This window comes from Solanum lycopersicum, chromosome 12 (genome assembly GCF_036512215.1).
Source record: "Solanum lycopersicum chromosome 12, SLM_r2.1".
Taxonomy (NCBI): domain Eukaryota; kingdom Viridiplantae; phylum Streptophyta; class Magnoliopsida; order Solanales; family Solanaceae; genus Solanum; species Solanum lycopersicum.
Window position 1 is genome coordinate 65,435,546 of NC_090811.1, and position 20,555 is coordinate 65,456,100.

Sequence of the window (20,555 nt, forward strand, 5' to 3'; positions counted from 1 at the left end):
CATATTTTTATTTTTTTAATTAAAAAAATAAAAAATATACTCATTTATTTTTAAATAAAAAGAAAATTATAGAGTTACCGTTAATTAATTAGTACTAGTAAACAATTTCATTTTCTGCGTGATTGAAATCATGATTTTCTTCTTGTTTCTTTTTGTAGGCGTGCAGAAGTACTCAACTTTAATAGATCTTATAGGAAATTGCTGAGAACTTACCATAATTATAATTGAAAATTTATTCTAAGCATGCATGGAAAATGTTGAACATTTCATATATAAATAAGTTTAATTTCTGCAGAAAAAGCAAATCATGAAATACTTAAAAGTCCTAGTATATGACTAGGCAAAGTTTTTGTTAGTTACAAGTGTATTACTAAACCAACCTTAATAATGATATTTTGGAACTCTAAATTTGACTACAATTACTTTATATATGAGACGAAGTAATACGTGTTTAGGAGCTAATTATTTAGATTCACGCAAGATATCAATATTACTAATTTTATCAGAATTTTGATATCAAATACATGTATCTCGGATATGTGAAGTCAAAATTAGGAGTAATTTGTTTTAGATGACTATATCCGAGTAGATTTACATGCATACGACTCTCTCACTTGCCTCTTCCCTATCTCGCTCGTCACTCTCCTCTCTCACTCACCTCTTTTCCTATGTATCTATATTTCAGAATGTATCAAATATCGCAAATACATGTATCTAGTATGATTTGAATATATATATGAGACATAAACTATTGTTTTCGCTTTTTTCTCAATTTTAGTGTATTTGGTAGCAAAAAAAATGCATAAGGTGTATATGATTTGAAATTTGGTATGAAATCACTAGTTAGTAAGACATGATATATATAACTATTTCAAATTATAGAGAGAATTAGTAAATATGCTAGAATTGTTTGATTAATTAGATAGCTCATCCAAAAAAGAAAAAAACAATACAACTTCCTTGATTTGCTAAAATAAACAACTAAAATGAACCATATATTTTTGATATAGGGCCAAGTAAAATGAAATGAAATATTTACATAGGGGTCTATTTTATTAAACTAGCCTTATTAATGCTTTAGAAATCTAAATTTCACTATTGATATTTTATGTAGATATTTAACTATAGAAGTAATATTGAAAGAAAATGATAAACATCTCTTAATTTTTTAAATTGGTAGATAAAACATCTATACTTAATATAGGGGTCAAGTAATATAAATGGGAAGAAGTACATTATTATAAAAGGCATAATACATAAATATGCACTTTAACTTGGCTTCAAATCACATTTATATTCATCAACTTTGGATTTGCACAAATAGACACTTAAATTTATATAAAGTTGAACAAATAGACACACATGTCATTTTTTTTCTTACATGGTGTCCTACGTGTATTGTGCCATGTAGGACTCATGTGTTTATTTATTTAAAAATTGGATAGTTAAAGTGTCTGTTTGTGCATTATGAAAGTTGAAAAGTCAAAATTAAAATTTAAAGTCAAGTTTAAGATCTAATATATGTATTATGCTATTATAAAACTTTTGAAACTTGTGATTTTAAACTAATCAAAACATTTAAGCTACAAAATATTTCCCATCAAAAAAATATTGAAATGTGCCAATCTTTTTCAATCACAATAATAAAAAACTTCAAATAAATTGAAACAAAAGAAACATAAATTATTCATACCGAATCAATAAAGGTATAGAGAAATAGTAAGTACTCGTTCATTCTAATATTTTCACAATATAACGTTTCGACACAAATCTAAATTCGAATATCCAACTGATAAACGTGTGGCTATCAAATGAAGTTTCTTGGAGAGTCATTATCGACACTTGATCTGTTCACCAGCATGACAACAACCTAGAGACAGTACATCTATGTTGTGGTGTTTAGATCTCAGAATTATAATTATATTTGTCTCATCATTCCGTACAAAAGTACTAAAAAGATGCTTCTACAACGTACGTAATAACAAAGGCATAAATATATTATATAGATCTCAAAAGTTGTCATATCATACTCAATCCAATTTTTATGAATAATAAAATATACGCTGATTTTATCTCTATGTTATGATATAAAAAATTTATTTTTGATAGACCTTTTGTTACTCGAATGTATTTTTCAAGATTCATCAATTAAAAAAACTACACATAATAATTTTAATTTGTACATTGCGTTGTATGCTCTTATATTTGGGATGTACATACATAATACAATGATATATAATGTTATACACAAAAATATTTGAATCATATCCCTTTGTTTCAAATTAATCCTACCTTCTATATGTGAAAGATAATACATAATAGCAACATTTTTGTCGTATAAAATTAAATATATACCGTTATTAGCTAATATAGCTATGAATTTAGTCATTGGTTCGTCACTATTTTATTCGTAGCTAATGAAAATCTACCGCGAATTTGTTGCTAAGTAAGATTAGAAACGAATTTTATTGTATAGCTATAAATTTTTTATATCGATAAATCTAATTTTTTTTTATAGTACCCCAATAACCAAACAATGGATTAATAAAATCCCAAACTTAATTTTGAACGGTTATAATATAACATGTAAATAATTATGAACTTTAATATTTGTAGAATATGCAAGTTGATCTCTTTGTCTCAAGCATATCTTGAACTAAGAATATTATAAATAGCCACATCACAATTTCCTTAATAAAAATTATAACTCATACATAATATATTTCGAAATTATATTATGTATTACGTTATAAAATCACAATCTAAAAAAAAAAAAACCTTATGAATCTCATGTTCAACAATTTAAGTTGTCACCCTTTCTTATGGGTAGACTTTGTATAAGCATTGAAAATATTCACTACATAAGTATAAATAATCAATTTTCGAACCCAATAAATGAAATAAATTATGATACAATTAATCATAAACTGAAATCAATAAAATTTAAATCTGGAATCCGTCTCTGTCTCATCTTCACTAGTTCTTGTTTTTCCTTGGATGAAGCAATTTAGAAAGAAGTCCTCTTTTCTTATCCTTATTATTATTCCCTTTCCCCTCACTAGATGTAACAAAAACAAGTGACCTACTCTTTGTAAGCACATTAATATTACCACCACCACCACCACCATTTCTCAAGGTAGCCATAGTCTTCATCCTTCGATACGCGGGGGAAGAACATGATGATACATCAGAAGAAGATGAAGATGATAATGAAGACAACGACGATGAAGAAGAACAAGAAGAAGTTGTATTTATAATACGCGATGTTTTCGAAAGCTTAGAGAGCTTTTCACTTAGACAAATAGAACAAACTCCGGGTGATTGTTGGTGTTTTGAATGTTTTTTGCATATGATAATTGTTTTAGGCTTTTTTGCTTTGTTGATTTGTTGATTTTTGAAAATTCTCCATTTGTTTTCCATTAGTAATTTTTGAGAGGGATTATGGAGATGTGTGTGTATATATATATATAGAATGAAATATTTAACATGCATGGTGGTTTCGTTGATATTTCATGTGAGTTTCATTGTGTGTTTCGTATTAATATGAAAAATTAAAATGTATTATTAAATGACTTTTTTTTTGACGAGTTGTCATTTGTTGAGATTTGGAAAGGTGGCCCCAAAATAAAGAGATAGAAAATTGAAATTAAAAATAGAATGGTCAATATTTTTGGTAGGCAAGAAAAGTGGTCTAAGTAGGAATAAGTGGGTTTGTAGGTGCAAAATTATTTACATAATTAGGTTATGACTTATATAATTTTGATATATGTCATGATAATATATATATAAAAAAAATATTTATGTATATTATCAAATTACTTAAATGAGTAGTTATATATTGAAAAAGTTATTGTAGTACGGGCTAGTAATTTTCAGTTCGACAATTAAAAACTTTATTGTTGTGGAGTTTCAAATTATGTAGATACACTTTTTAATTTTATGCGTAAGAGATCTGATCATTTCGTAAGTGTTCAAGAGATAAATTTCATGATATTGACTATTTTTACGAATAATTATAGATTGAAAAATTATTATGTTATGGGCTAGTCATTTTTCAATTTGATAATTGAAATTTTCATTATTGTGGAGTTTCAAATTATGTAGCTGTACTTTTTATTTTTACTCATAAAAGATCTAAACTATTCATTTTGTATGTGTTCAAGGGATAAATTTCATCATATTGAATATTTTTTACATTATTAGAATTGCAAAGTTTGTTACTACTATTTGTGAATATTACCTCCTAAAATATAAGTAGATGTAAATGTCCATAATAATAATTATATAGAATTAACAATATAAAATAAGGTAAATTACTTACTACACAAAATTAAAATATATTAGTGGTGTAAAACTTCTTTCACATTATCAGTGCACATAAGTTAAATAATAAATAATATGATAAAACTAATAATTATGTTTTTAGTAGATTATTGGAAAAATACCCAAGTACCCCCTTAACCTATGCCCGAAATTCCAGAGACACACTTATACTATACTAAGGTCCTATTACCCCCTGAACTTATTTTATATGTAATTTTCTATCTCTTTTTAGCCTATGTGGCACTAGTTCAAAAAAAAGTCAACCATCATTAGGCCCACAAGAAAGTGCCACATAAGCTAAAAAGGGGTAAAAAATTATTAATAAAATAAGTTCAGAGGGTAATAGGACCTTAGTATAGTATAAGTGTGTCTCTGAGATTTCGGACATAGGTTGAGGGTGTACTTAGGCATTATCCCTAGATTATTAATCAAACTACACTATTAGTAGAGACTTTTTACAGTATCCACATATGTAATTAGTTAAATTTCTATAGAAACTTGAAGCACAGTCTAATGATAAAGAGAATAACATACTTTTTGTTTACACTATATACATATATGCTAATCAACTTTTAATGAAATGGTAAATATATATAGATATAGATATAGATATACACAGTTTATATCCTATGTTATTAGTATTAAATACTTCTACTTCAAGATTTTGTGGAGAAAAAAAAAATAAGGCAAATAAATAGTAGGTGAAATTTGACGGTGAGTATGACTTTGGACCTTAACAATTAATTTCATATTTCTTATATATTTTCCATTTTAAAATTATAGGATCGCTGGACGATTAAAATTCCACCATCTTAATTATTAGAAATTTCAAAGTCATGTACTAAGTGCCGCACCTAAAAATGAGTTTTATAATATGCGAATTCAAATTTAGTTAAATTTCAATATAGATATCAAATGCCAAATGAGAAACTTCTCTAAAAAGATTCAAATACCTTATTTTTAACAAATTTAGTTTAAATTTTAAATAAAACGTTTTAAAATAACTAATTTCCTTTTTAAATATTCTCTAAGATATGTTCATTGACTTTATTTTTAAAAAATATTTTAGAAGATGACAAATATATGAAAGTAAGCAAAAATAAGGTGGCGCCCTCCTCTCCCAACAACGGCAACTCATTCAACCACTAAACTTTGTCACCCTTCAAAGTTGGCAAAGCAGTCAATAAAGCCAATACACAAAGAAATAGCAACGAAATTGCTTTATTGCTTTGATGAGGGAAATTTTAAAAATTATTTGCTATGAAATTGAAAGAAAAATAACTTTTTGTTTTGAGTTGTAAATTATTTGCTATGGAATTTATTTTTGGGAAAATTGTATATAATAGTAAATTAATAACCTAAATTAAATGGAATAGCTAGGGTTTGATTTAATTGTGCTCCATAGCAAACATTAGCTAAAATTTGCCAGCGTCTCTCTCCCAAAAATCTCACTCGCCACTCTCCATTCTCGCTCGCCTCTCTCGCTTTATACACAGAAGTGTATAATTCTGTTTCTGTTTTGTATAAAGCGAGAGAAAATTGTATATACACATGCAAAAATGTATATCTTCGTGTTATACACTAAATTATACAATTTACAAACATTTTACTTCAAATATTGCAGAGAAAAAGGCCAACGAATTATACAATTGCGAATTATACAATTGTAGTGAAATACAATTTTCTCTAGTTTTATACAACAGAAATGTATATATTGTGTTTATGTTTTGGTATAAAGCGAGAAAAACATATATCTTCTTGCTATACACTTATAATTGTGCAATATACATACATTTTAATTCGATTCAACTGTATACAAAACAAATTATACAATTGCAGCGAAATAGGCCAGCGAATTATACAATTTAGGCCAGCGAATTATACAATTGTATATGTATAGCAAATTATACAGTTTTATGTTTGCTATGGAGCACAATTATGCAAAGTTTGCTATAGCATACAAATATAAAATTTTTGTTTGCTATATGTGAAAGTTGTTATCATATGAATGAAAAATGTCAATAAATTACAAGTGGAAATAGTATTTCAAAATTTCACTTCAAGTAAAATGGCAAGGTTTAGTATTTAAATCTATTCGGTGTTTGATATTCATATTGAAATCCAAATAAATTTGAATTTGTGTCGGAAAGTCTCATATTGGGGATAAAGTAATCCTTGACAAAGGCGAAGGGAACTCTAACCCGAGATCTCTGGTTAAGAATGAAGGAGTATTTACCACTCTACCACAACCCTTGTTGGTCAGAATTTGAATTTCAGGACAATTACGTTATGATATTCGAACTTTTATAAATAAAATTTCAGGGATAACTTACAGAATTTTCACTAATTTAGGAGTAAATTACTTAGATACACATTAATTTGAGTATTATGAATCTTATCATATTTTGGTGCATCCAAATGTGTCTAAGTACATGTATCTCTGGATACCTAAAATTAAAACTGTGTAATTTATTTTAAGTACATTGTATTTAAATGGATTCACATGTATGTGTCATTTGGGCTCGCTTCATCTTATCTCGCTCGTCACTCTCATATCTCAATTGTGTATGCATATGAATCACACCAAATATATCTGTATCAAGTGGATTTACATATGTATGTGATACATAGACAAATCTAACTCATCCCCCTTTCTTCTCGCTCTCCTCTCCCTATTTTACTGTATCTAGTGACAAAAATATGTGTGTAATTAGATCTGATTTATCAAATATAAAATTATCGAATAATTAAATAAAATATATACAATTATTTCAAATTATTAAAAAAATTAATAAATATAATAAAAATATTTAGTGTAATTATATCGATTCTATCAAATTTCAGGGTAGGAATACAGCATGTTATATATTCAAAATTGAACCTTTTTTAGATCCACCAGCCCTTAGTCTCATGTAATTAACTTAACATTTCAAACTCATCTTCAATGTATTCCGTAGTGATATATAAAAAAAAACATAATATATAAATATATCCTTTAATTTTATTTTATTTTATATTTATGTCCTAAGACTTTGAGTTAGTATAAATAGACACTTAAACTTATATAAAATTGAACAAATATATGTATGAGTTCTACGTGTCACAATACACGTAAGGACACAAATTTCCATATAAAATGCCTATTAAGCTATCGATTGAATGAGTAAAGAGAATGGAAGACTGAGAGAAAGGAAAAAGAGTGTTGCTACAGGAAAATGATATTCTTCATCCTTTTACTGTGAATGAATTCAATGCAATTTACAACGCTCAATTTCATATATATACAACTAAGATAGCAGCAACTAACTAACTAATGGACCAATAGGAAGCTGACAGCTGGTTAATTAATAATAACTAACTTATCAACTTCACTAATTAATCAACTCTTAGCAATACTTTTGGCATACTCCTCAATAATGTCATATAGGACGTTTGTGTCTATTTGTTCAGTTTTAAACAAGTTTAAGTGTCTATTCGTACACACAAAAAGTTGGAGGACATAAATGCGAAATGAGACCAAGTTAAAAGGCATATTTATGTATTATGCCTATAAAAAAGATGTCCAGATAATTATTTTGGTAAGTCTGAAAATTCAACTAACATAGTAAAAATTAGTTCAGATATCTATATATTGTTTACAAAGTCATGAAATTTTAATTAAAATAAAAAAGAATGGTAATCGAAATCTTAATTGCGTCACGTAAATTGTTGCATTTGCAGCTAACAAAAAGGTTTTTAAAAAAGATGTATAGTAATTATTTTTGGAGTTTCGTAACTAAATTAAAGATAAAACAGGCGACTTTTCTACTTTTTAACTATTAATTTCCTACTTAAAATATCACCCAACGTTCATCTAATTGCATTTTATCGTTATAATTTAACGGCAACTAACGACCACATGGAGCAAAAAGGAAAAGAATGAGTCCCACTTTGGTAAATTCAAAGCTTCCCTCCTTCTCTGCCACCATCAATCTCGGATCTTTATTGTTTATTTTATTTTATTTTTCAATTTTAATTTCACAGAATTCTCTAAACCAAAATTAAAATTTCTGAATATAATCATAATCTTTGACTATAATTTGATGCATTTTTGTGGCGGAATCAGAAATTTATACTGTCTTTGTTGATAAGTAAGTTTTACACTGTCTTCAATTAATCAGTGGTGAAATCAGAAATTTATTCTATTATGATCACTACATTAGTATTTTTCCTATGTCTCGGAAGGGATTCAACAATTCATACATAATTTAAAAAAAGATGTTATTGCATATTACAGTTAATTTTTCGACGAAGGAGATTCAGTTGAATATATGTTGCAGGTAGTAGTAGTAGTAGGAATTAAAATGATGCACGTATTGGCGAGTGTCGAAGAACAGCTGATCGTAAAATCAATCAAAGAAGAATGCAACTGGGAGGATCTCTCAAAGAGGCTTCAAGCCGCTCTAAATTCCAAAGAAGAATGGCATAAAAGGTTTGTTTTGTTTTGTTTTAGTAAAATACCATTTGTGGAATAGTTGAGTTATTGTATAATGTCAAATAATAATAACATACTCAGTATAATATCAACAGGTGAGGTCTGGAGGGTAGAGCGTCACTCAGACCTTAAGATGATAAGATAAACGAAATGAAAGAAACTAACATGTAGTATGGATAGAAAAAAGTACAAATTCGGCAACATACTAACCCTCTACCCTCATACTCGACCTCCACACCCTCGTGTCCAAGTGTCATGTCCTCGATCGGTATCATGATTGTGATTTATGTCGTTGCACTCATATCGGTTCCTCCAAAAATGCACTGCTATCATAACATTGCATCATGAATCTTTTTTTCCTCTCATGATTATTCATTCTACCACTAAAGATTTACTAGGTAACTAGTGTTTATGCAGGATAATTGAACATTGCATAAAAAAGAGACTTCAGTGGAACACTAGTTTTGCAAGTAAAGTTTGCAAAGAAGGTGAATACTATGAAGAAATGTTGCGTTATCTACGAAGGAATTTAGCGGTGTGTATTGCTTGAAAATCATTTCTCATATTTTGTAATGCATATGTTTTTATCTGCAATTTGCTTACAATTATGCAGTTATGTTAAAAAAAATATTGACAAGGATGAAAGAATCAACTAATATATTGCTTATTTACTTAAGATTTCTATGTAGATAAATTATTCTCTGAGAATTGTTATCCTACAAGTTACAAAATTCAGTTCATAACGTACTATGTTTGATTTGTGACTGCAGCTCTTCCCATATCACCTAGCGGATTATTTTTGCCGTGTCATGAGGATGTCTCCTTTCAAATACTACTGCGACATGTTATTTGAGGTCATGAAAAATGGTAATAGGCCATGTTTTTCCTTTTATTGAAACAGAAAAGTCGTAGCACAGATAGTTCTGATACTATCGCTTGAGTGGATTGTGTTTCTAATGTTCTTAACTTAAAGTTTAGAGTGTATCATTTCTTTCTTTCTTCTCTGAATTTTGAATGCAGAGCAACCTTATGACAGCATCCCGAATTTTAGTGCTGCTGATGCCTTACGGCTCACTGGAGTTGGAAGAAATGAATTTATCGATATCATGAATAAGTGCAAGTCTAAGGTATTGTACAGAAAAAAAAAGTTATGGCTAACTGCTACACTGTTGTAATACATTTTATGGTATATAGAAGATAATAGTTTGTGCAACTCTTTGGTCATGGTAAGTGGAGTTGGAAGAAATGAATTTATCGATATCAGCATGCTAAGCTCGATTGCTCATGTTGAGACGAGTGAATTCTTTTGTTGTTTGTCTAACTTAATTTTCATAATTTTTGGAGCTTGGCAGAAATTTATGTGGAAACTGAACAAATCAATAGCGAAAGAACTGTTGCCTACGCAGCCAGTGGACTTTGTTATTGAGCCATGGTGGGCAGTTTGTCTAGTCAACTTTACTATGGAAGAATTTAAGGCAAGTTGACATAGACATTCCATTCCTCCATAAAACGTAACATTCCGCTTCCTTTGTGATTGATATGTGAGGCTTATCTGTTCTTCTTCTTACAGAAATTGACAGAAGAAGAAATGGCAACAATAGATAAAATCTGTGAGGAAGCAAATTCTTTTGTTCTTTTTAATCCGGAAATTATAAGAGGTCTACATCGACATGGACTAGTGTACTTTGATGTTCCTGTCTATGCTGATGATCGCTTTAAAGGTAATTCGTAAATTCAGATTTGGTTTAGAAGTGTTTTTGTTACTTGTTTTTCTTTTCTCGATTAGTCATTCTTGGCTTGACGATGTTCATTTTCATTTCAATGAAAGCTGGTAATCATAATTGATTATCATCATCTAGTAGCTAATGTAAAAATTGTCTTGACTATACATACATCAAAAAGATTTCTGGCCTTATTGCACACTTATGCTTTCTGTTAAAAAAATTTTTATTTGAGACATTAGGGTGTTGATACACACTATTAGTCTATTACAGTTTCCAGGCTTGAAGGATTCGTTTCAAACCGAGAGCAGTCTTATGAAGATCCCATTGAGGAGTAAGGCATTTCTCTTAAACAAAAGAGTTATCATATTTCTTTATATATCGATTGTGGTCAATAGAAGGGAGTCTCGGGGTAACTGGTAAAGTTACTGTCATGTGACTAGGAGATCACGGGTTAGACCTATGGAAACAGTCTCTTGTAGAAATGCAGGGTAAGACTGCGTACGGTAGACCCTTGTGGTCCTACCCTTCCCCGGACCCTGTGCATAGCGGGAGCTTAGTTCACTGGTATTCCCTTTTCTTGTATCGATTGTGGTCAAGATATAATTTGTAAACCTCATTATCCAGGTTGCTGTATGCTGTTTTTGTGGTTTCAAGTGAGCATTCAACTGTTGCTGAGTTATCGACAACATTACAAGCTGATCTTTCTCAATTGCAAGCAGCTGCTTCTTTTGCTTGCCGATTAGGATGGGCTATCAAACTAATCGATCCATCTGCTATTCTTCAAGATTCTAATGTCCCGGGATCACCTAAATGTATCCTCAGCGACGAAGAAGATGGTTCAAATGCTAGCTTGGTCTTTGCAAATGCATCCACTGATGGCAATGCTTTTCAGCATGGAGAAATTCCATGGGCAGAAAATAATATCTCGGGGTCTGGTTATGGTCGAATTGCTTTCCTTGTTGATGCTAATATTACTTCGTATCTTATGATGGGATCTGTATCACCAGGTATAGCTTCTTCTTCTTCTAAATTTTTCATATCCACTACCAAATGAACATTAAGACTTACTAAATATCATGTTATACCGCGTATCCCATTCAGCTGTAAGGATATTATCTGATCCTTTCCCAGTAGTGCTTTGAAGCATCCCTTTTCTTCTTCAGGTCTGAAATCTCACGCAGTGACGTTATATGAAGCTGGAAAACTTGGTCATGCTAGCATTGCAGATCTTTGTAATGATTTGAGCACACTAGAGGGTGCAGTATTCGAAGGCGAACTGCAGGAGTTTGCCAATCATGCATTTAGCCTTCGGCGTGTCCTGGAATGTCTAACATCTGGAGGGGTTCAAGCTGAAGAAGTCGAAAAGACCACTATTATTTCTCGTCCAAGTGATGATACTACTTCCTTGATGGATATTTCTGTTACTGAAAACTCGGGAGATTCTGCTACGAATGAGTTTGAGATAAATGATGATAATTCAGTACATTCTGGAACACCCAAAGAATGCACTGATGAGAGGAAACATCTATCTGGTAATTCTTCCAGTGATAATATATATTCTAAGACTGATGAGAAGTCGGTATGTACTGAAGATTTAGACACTGCGAAAGGCTTAAAGAAACAGAAGAATCATCGTGTGGATATTCTCCGTATTGAAAGCTTGGCTGCTCTATCACCGGCTACTTTAGATCGTCTATTTCAGCGTGACTATGATATTGTCGTATCCATGGTTCCCATTCCTCCTTCTGTTTTGCCAGGAGCAAAAGGCCCTGCTCATTTTGGACCGCCCTCACCCTTGTCTATGACGCCTTGGATGAAGTTGGTGCTATATTCTGCTATGACTAGTGGACCTCTCTCTGTTGTTCTAATGAAAGGCCAATGTTTAAGAATGCTTCCTGCGCCGTTAGCTGGTTGTGAGAAAGCACTTGTCTGGTCATGGGATGGATCTTCTATTGGAGGTTCAGGGAAGATGGCGGAAGGGAACTTAGTGAAAGGAAGTATACTTTTACATTGTGTAAATTCACTTCTCAATCATTCAGCTGTTCTTGTACAGCCACTTAGCAGATATGATCTTGATGAGGCTGGAAGAGTTGTTACTTTGGATGTCCCTTTGCCCTTGAAAAACTCGGACGGTTCAACGCCTCAGATAGGGGAGGAATTAGGATTGCCCAACAAAGAGATGTTGAATTTGAACTCACTATTATCTGGTTTAGGGAACAAAATGAGCTTTTGGACCGTTGGTTATATTCGTCTATTAAGACTTCACAAAGGTAGACTCATGGAAAACCTTGCACCAGATGATCATGAGATGTATGAATGGGTTCCACTAAGCGTAGAATTCGGTATCCCACTGTTTAGTCCAAAGCTGTGCAATAATATATGTAAGAGAGTAGTCTCGTCGCAGCTACTCCAAACAGACTTACTCACAGAGCATCATAATGAAATGCAAGACTTAAGAAGGAGACTACGAGACGTTTGTGCTGAGTATCAAGCCAATGGTCCAACCGCGAAACTCCTTTACCAGAAAGAACAGTCTAAAGATGCAGCATCCCGGCATCTTATGACCTATGCGAGCAGAATATGGAACCCCCTGGCTAATCCTTCTTCTCCCATTTCTTGTCCCACTAACAAAAGCCAGAGGCTGAAACTTGCTAATCGACAAAGATGTCGTACAGAAGTTCTCAGTTTTGATGGCAACATTCTGAGGTATGTCCTGAGTAAACTCTTTCACATTTTCACAGAAACAAGTTTTCTTTGCTAATTGCTACCTCCCTCCCAATTCACGTGTCTTTAGTCAAGTCGAGCTAGCCTTTTGGGAGACAACAGGCTAGCTCGACTTGAATAACTTATAGATTATATTATTACTGTAGTGTCGACCGTGACTTTCAAAAGTTGATTTCTTATTTAGTCATTCAGCTAATAGTTATTATCTCAGGAAGTTTATGGTTTCTAAAATGAACTTGCAGATCATACGCCCTGCCTTCTATCTACGAGGCAGAGGAATCGCCTTCAAACACTACTAAAGTTGATCAAGATGATACTGACAGTAAAGAATTGATTCACCCTGGTGCTAATCTTTTATATGATGGATCTGAACTACGCCCTTTCGAGATAGGTGCTTGCCTGCAGGCTCGTCAACCTGTTTATTTAATCGCTGACGCCTCTGCAGCCTCGGCATTTTATTCAGTTAAATAGTGATATTTCTCAGGTGTATTATGGAATTTGAAATATATTCTTTTTCAAGCATGCTAATTGTTGATGGTTCATCGACTATATAGAGTCCTTTCTGTTGTTTTGATCACAACTTGGGAATATTTTGAGGTAAATAAAGGAGATTTTTCGCCCTCCACTCATGTACATTTTTTCGATACTGAAGCAAAAATTTCCAGCATATTGATGTTCTTACTTCCTGCTCTTCAACTTGACTTCGGTTGGCATTTATAAATAGAGACACTTTAACTTGTATAAAATTGAACAAATATATGCACACGTCCTACATGACATAATACAAATTATTTTATATATATCTCACACACGTATTATCATGTAGGACGTGTATATTTACTTGTTTAACTTTATACGAGAGATAGGTTCTCTGAGTTGAGGAAACCTTACAAGTAAAGGGAAAGCAAATACAAGTCAAGCCAAAAAAGTTGAATGAAGCTTGCTTAGTTGTGTTTCGACTTCCGTGTGAAAATTGGGGAAATGTTCAAACTTGAAGTAGTAGAAAAAGGGTTTCTTCAAAGAATTGACCTTTTTTACCAAAAAAAAAATATCAATATTAGAAGGTAGTTAGGGCGGATCCCTATTATAGGTTCTCACGAATTCAGTAACTTTTATATATATTTTGTGTTTGTATATTGAAAAATCTTATAAATAATAAAAAGGATTCAGAAACTACTAATAGAGTTTATTGTTGGTCCATTAATAAAAATGAGTTTGTTCATAATCGAACCGAAATTAATAACTTGAATTGGAAAAAAAGTTATTGATTTATCGATATAATAAGTTATGATTAATTTAGCAGTTTCAATAACGATTTTTTAAAAATTACAAAATTTGGGTAAGATCCACCGAAGTGGATAGCCTTAGCTGGATGTGTCTGATAACTGGTAATTAAGCCCGAAGGTTATTCCCGTCCCTGTCGAGGGAGGATATGCCAACCATCTCTCCTTTCATTAACGATTTTCATTTTTTTTTGTGATCGAGTTATTGTTTTTTGATGGTTTGAAGTTTTATTCTTAACGAGTTAACCAATAATTAGCTAGTCGTTATTAAATAATTATATTTATACAATTTTGTATATAATGCCCTCGACTTATAGTTTAGTTTCATACTTTTAGTTCTACTTGTCACAAACTCTATGTTATTCTACAACGTGACCATATTTATCATTTTTAGCAAAATGCAATCTCTCAATTCATTTGGTTTGTAAGTGAATTTCAATGATTTTTCTTTTTAATCAAATCTTAACGGTTAAGATACCGAAGCGATAGGAATAAATAACAAGTAAATCAATGACCGATAAGTCAGTATCTTAATGGTTCCATAACATGTTGGCATGTCTACAAACTGATAAATAATAAGTGAAACCGATAAACCTCAAATTCAAATTAAATCCATAGATGTAAGCCTAATAAAAAACAAACTAGCATAAGATTAGAAAAAATGAAAACTGATTATAAGATGGAAAATTGAATCTTGATCGAGAAATTAATAATTGTCAACCGATCTAATAACACATTGGACCCCATGCCGCGTATGACGTTTGTTAACCAAACTTAGTTATATGTTGAATTTGTTAAATTCAAAATTCAATATTTGAATATTTAGATATTGAAATTTGTCTTAATCCGCGTTTTCTTATAACTCATGGAAGCACGTCTTTACATTTTGATATTCTAGCCATACAATTTTAAAATATTAAATTAAATATAATATTTTTCCATATGGTTACATATTTTGAAAATATTTTTCACTGAATTTTTTTTAAAGAAAATAACTTATCAAAGGTAGTAAAAACAACTTTCATTAATTACATTCCATATTAATTGTGTCTACGTTCCATGTCTACCTCCCACCCCACCTCACATAATATTTATTTAAATTATATTAAAAATTCTTTTTTAATTATCATACGAGGTATAAATTTAAATTAATTGGTTTACTTACAATTTCGAATAGGGAAATAATTTTATTTTATTTTATTATTAAAATAAACACACTCTTATATGTTCTTTTCAACATTACTTTTTTACTTGTATTTATGAGATTTTTTTATGAATATATTGATATATTTTAAGAACAAGTTGTTTGTTCACAAAGTTTATCTTCATTTTATTTAATCTTTTTATGTTCTCTTTGCAAGCTTTAGTCATTATTTTAAAAAATTAAAATTTAATTTTATTTAGCTTAAATATGTTGTTTATGTATTAGTATTTAAAAATACTTTTTTCCTTATTTAGTTTTAAAATAGATCGTCCTCTCTAAATTTGTTAAACAAAAATTTTTATACGAGAAATCGAAATATAAACAAACATAAGAATCGGTCAAATAAAGTCATAATAAAATTTGTATTGTGTAATTTTTAATAGAAAAATATGAATAACTATCGTAAAAATAAGAAATAGTGAATAATATTAAAGGTAAGGTAAATATACATAAATCTAAAAAATGATGTATAAAAAAAGTTTAAAGGATATATTTGCCATTGACCTATTTTATCCCCGATTAAGTTATCCTGTGATTACTATGCCACCCAATGTGACGAATAACTTATCCGGATACTAATTCATAATATTAAAATAATTTATCACAAAATTTTACAACTGAACAAAAAAATAAAAATATTTAAAATTTTTCTTAAAATTAACTCCTTTTTCTCCATTTCACCAAACAAGCCTTAAGACTTATCACAAAAGTTTAAAAAGATAATAATTTAAACGTTAAATAGTTAAATTACATCGTACTAATAAATTTTTAAAATATTATATTTGTACAACGGAAACATAAGACTTTGTATGCAACTTTTATAATCAATCACACATGTAAATGAGCTTATAATAAGAGAGAAGTAAAGACAAAATGTTTGGTACTGTGAACCTGACAATGTCAATCTACAAGTGTTTATTTGTTGTATGAGATTATTTATAATTACATAAATATTTTATAATTTGCTTTAGTCATAAAATTTAAAATATAAATTACTTTTAAAATTTTTAAATTAAATTAAATAATATAACATAAATAGAAACGTCTATTGTATAAAGTATGTAATACTATCGACCAAAAACAAAATTTCTTACGCTTTATTTCATTTTTTTTAAAAGAAAATGATCAGTTCACTAGCTCCCTAAATATGGACAATTTTTTTTAATTTTTTTTATATTAAGGGAAAAATGAAAGACAGAAAGAAAATGAAAAAATTAGGCAAAAAAAATAAAATAATGTAAACCCAATAAATTTTCTTCTCTGGCCATGTGATGAGGAGTATAATTTGAAGTATTTATGAAGTTGAGTAAATATAATTTTACTATTTATATTTTTATTTACAGTTTTCTTACCATTTAAGATTTGATACTTGTATTTTAATTTACGAAAACACTTATCCAAGTTAAATATTTAGAACAAATCGTAATCATAATAAATTATTTGAACGATGAATTGCAATTTTAAAAACTAAATTCACCTCTTACTTTCAAGCATGAATATATATATAGAATATTATTTAACTGATCTTGTTAGAACAAATTATATTTCACGTACGATAAAAAGATAATTTTCAATCAAAATTACAACCTATTTTAGCTGTTCAACAATTGAAGAGTCTTAACATGTCACTTGAATTTGAAAAGCAAAGCTAGAACAACCCCACAACACAAGTAATTATTAATTACATTTTAAAAATAGGTTATCATAATAATTAGATTTAATAAAAAAAATTAATTTATACAACACATAAATCAATGTTCTGTAGTTTCCCGTTGGAAGTCATCATTGGTGGGAGTGAGTCTCTTTCTCAAATTAAGAAAAAACTTAAATATTCCACAATTATATGAAAAATATTATAAGTGTGATTCTTCATATTAATGTAGCGGAAATATATAAATATTAATTAAATTTTAAAAAGAAAAAAAGTAAAAATAATATATATTTTGTCACATATTTATTGTTAACTCTATTCGAAATGTTTATTTTGAAATACTTATCAATTTATAAAATTTAAAATAGTAATAATTATTTTTTTAAAAAAAAATTAACCTTTAAAATTAATTGTTTAAAAGTAAATAATATTGATAGCATTAAGGATAAATTAGTTAAAATATTTTTATATAATTTTTTAAAAAGCATGTGAATTTTTTTTTTAAAAAGGATAATTAATATGGAACGACTGAGGAATAAATTGATACTTCCTCTAATCTGAAATAAGTGGTGGTATTTTAATCTTTTACCTTTTATTTCGAGATAAATGGTATTTTAAGTTTTCAAGAAGGAATTAATTTTATTTTTTTCAAAATCATTCTTGTTTTAGTTTATGAATTTTACATTATTGAAGATACTTCTAACTTTTTAGGAATGAGTAATTTCTTTAAAATGTTCAAATTAAAAATACCATTTATTATGAAACGAAGATAGTATAATTAAGTGCAAACACATATCTTACTCTTGGTTTTAATTTATTTTTCTTACTTTTCTTTGTAATTTATCTAAAAAAAAAATTTCATTAATAATTCTTAAATTCTAACTTTTCACGTGACATATTTAAACTTAATAAAGTTAAAAATAATATGTATTTTTTAGATTACATGATTCAATAAACTTTACACTGAGTCAAAATTAAATAAATAAAAATTAGAAAATGAATAAATATTTTCCATTCTCTAAAATCCAGGGTACCTTTTCTTTTTAGGTGGCCAACCAACACATAAACGAATTTTTAAATCCACAGTAGCTAGACCAGAACGTGCCAATCATAACGGTAACCATAGTGTTTTCCAATAATTAAAATTCTGTCTCCATTTTATATTATAATCTTTTATATTTTCTAAATTATATCATATTAAATTAAATAAAATAATGAGAGAAAAAGAATATAATTATACTGAGAAACATTCAAACAAAAGTAATCAAACCAGCTGGGACTCTGGACTCAGTCATATCCCCTCTTTTCTTATTATTCAGTTGTTGAGTTGCCAACTAATTGTTGCTAGTCAACACTCTTATTTCAAAATTAATATTCATTTTTATTGTTAAATTAATTTTTTACTTTTTTCGTATAATATCTAATATTTATATTATCTGAATTAATTTCGAAATGTTTCGTATTAGAAGGTAAATTTTCCGTGATAGAAGTGATCTTGTATTCTTAAGGACTTGGGATATAAGATTTCTAACTAAGGAAGAAAAAATATTTATCACTTTATCACTTAGTTTAAATCGACTTTTTTAACTTGATCTCTAATTAAGGAAGAAAAAATATTTATCGCTCCGTCATTTGGTTTAAACTGACTTCACTGAAATAAAAAATAAAAAATATATTTCCCACATTTTATTCCTATAAATACACTCTTTTCCTCGTCTATTATTCAAAATCAAAAGTAATCACAACTCATAATTCCATTTCCTCTTTGTGCTTCTTCCACTTTCTCTTAAAAGTTATAATGGCATACTCAAAGGTGATTATTGCTCTAATGTTGGCGTTTATCGCCGGATCTGCTTTCGCACAGGCACCGGGAGCATCTCCAGCATCTTCTCCGAAGAGTTCTCCGGCACCGGTGGCATCGCCACCGGTGGCGACTCCTCCTCCTACTACATCAACACCACCTATCGTTGCCCCTGCAAATCCTCCTACTACTGCATCTTCTCCATCTGACTCTCCATTAGCTTCTCCACCAGCTCCACCAACTGCCGAGACTCCGTCATCATCTCCTTCCGGTGCTGCTTCTCCTCCAACCATCGCCGCCACTCCCGGAGATTCTCCTACCGCATCTCCTAACTCTGCTTCCTTGAACAGGGTCGCCGTCGCCGGATCTGCCGTTGCAGCTGTGTTTGCTGCTGCTTTGATGCTCTAAATCTCTGATCTGTGAGATGTTTGGCCATTTTCATTCGCCTGAATTGATTAGTTAGGGTTTGTTTTCCACGTTTTTGTTTACCAATTCTTTTTTGAGTTTTGAGTTTCGCGGTTGATTTATTTGTACTATATATTTTTATTGTTAAATATAATTACGGGATTTTTTTTTATTTTACCTATCGAGAGTTATCTAATTCTGTATTTCTATTTTGAAAATAAAAAACATATAACATTTATTTTCGATGGAATGACTTTATGAAATTAGGCCGCACTCTCACTTTTGGTTCGATGAGAAATATATGAACTTTTGGTTCAAATATTATGTTTACGGGAACAATTTTTATATAGCTTGATTCGCATGTTTTGATAAACCATAGATAATCATGCAGGGATTTAAAAACCATAACTTTCAATTACGTAAAAAAATTATTATAATTAACAAAATAATAGACATGGACCATCTATAATGTTAGAAGGGTTTTCGGTTTAAATACAAGTTATGCTTGGAATAGTAAGTTGGGTTGGTATTGGTTTTTATTTCTTTGTTTGATTTGTCATATTTATACTTGTATTTATTATATAATTTCTAAGAATAAGTTGTTAGTTTATAAAAAAAAAAACACTCTCCATGTTATTTAGTTTTTTATATATATTCTTTTTTTTGAAAATTTTATTCATTCATTCTTAAATTATTATTTTTTCATCCTATAGTTTAAATCTTTTTGTGTATGCATTTCCATGTCCATGATTGTGCCATGTGTTTTTTAAAATTAAATTTTCATCTTGTTTAACTTTAAAGTAGAACTTCCATTTTATTTAGTTTGAAAATAAAATTCTCATTTTTTAAAATTTTAAGATAAAATTTTCATCTTATTTAACTTAAAAATAAAACTTTCATCTTATTTGGCTTAAAAATAAAATTTTCATTTTAAATTTATTTGTAGAAAAGATTTTTATTATTAAG

The 20,555-nt window shown here is 29.6% G+C and overlaps 2 protein-coding genes and 1 non-coding gene across 3 annotated transcripts; 2 read left to right on the plus strand and 1 right to left on the minus strand.

Moving 5' to 3' along the window:
• Positions 1-8,321: 8,321 nt before the first annotated feature.
• Positions 8,322-13,868, plus strand: LOC101252855 (uncharacterized). Its single transcript, XM_019211338.3, has 11 exons — positions 8,322-8,453; positions 8,643-8,794; positions 9,215-9,332; positions 9,568-9,664; positions 9,818-9,924; positions 10,150-10,272; positions 10,368-10,518; positions 10,792-10,852; positions 11,146-11,528; positions 11,685-13,227; positions 13,488-13,868. Exons 2-11 carry the CDS (start codon positions 8,667-8,669, stop codon positions 13,714-13,716), a joined length of 2,940 nt encoding a protein of 979 aa, XP_019066883.2. The 5' UTR covers positions 8,322-8,453; positions 8,643-8,666; the 3' UTR covers positions 13,717-13,868.
• A 705-nt stretch (positions 13,869-14,573) lies between these two features.
• LOC112940578 (U6atac minor spliceosomal RNA) lies at positions 14,574-14,707 on the minus strand. The gene has a single exon (XR_003244916.1). It is a non-coding gene; the product is annotated as a U6atac minor spliceosomal RNA (small nuclear RNA).
• A 3,944-nt stretch (positions 14,708-18,651) lies between these two features.
• Positions 18,652-19,766, plus strand: LOC101246605 (classical arabinogalactan protein 5-like). The gene has a single exon (XM_004252479.5). It carries the CDS (start codon positions 19,182-19,184, stop codon positions 19,590-19,592), a length of 411 nt encoding a protein of 136 aa, XP_004252527.1. The 5' UTR covers positions 18,652-19,181; the 3' UTR covers positions 19,593-19,766.
• Positions 19,767-20,555: the final 789 nt, after the last annotated feature.

What these genes read in the sequence shown, in the direction of transcription:
- LOC101252855 (XM_019211338.3), top strand. Translation starts at nt 8,667, where the DNA reads ATGATGCACGTATTGGCGAGTGTCGAAGAACAGCTGATCGTAAAATCA. An exon ending in ATTTGAGGTCATGAAAAATG is followed by an intron (nt 9,665 to 9,817) that starts GTAATAGGCCAT and finishes TTTTGAATGCAG; the next exon opens with AGCAACCTTATGACAGCATC. An exon ending in GATGGGATCTGTATCACCAG is followed by an intron (nt 11,529 to 11,684) that starts GTATAGCTTCTT and finishes TTTCTTCTTCAG; the next exon opens with GTCTGAAATCTCACGCAGTG.
- LOC101246605 (XM_004252479.5), top strand. Translation starts at nt 19,182, where the DNA reads ATGGCATACTCAAAGGTGATTATTGCTCTAATGTTGGCGTTTATCGCC.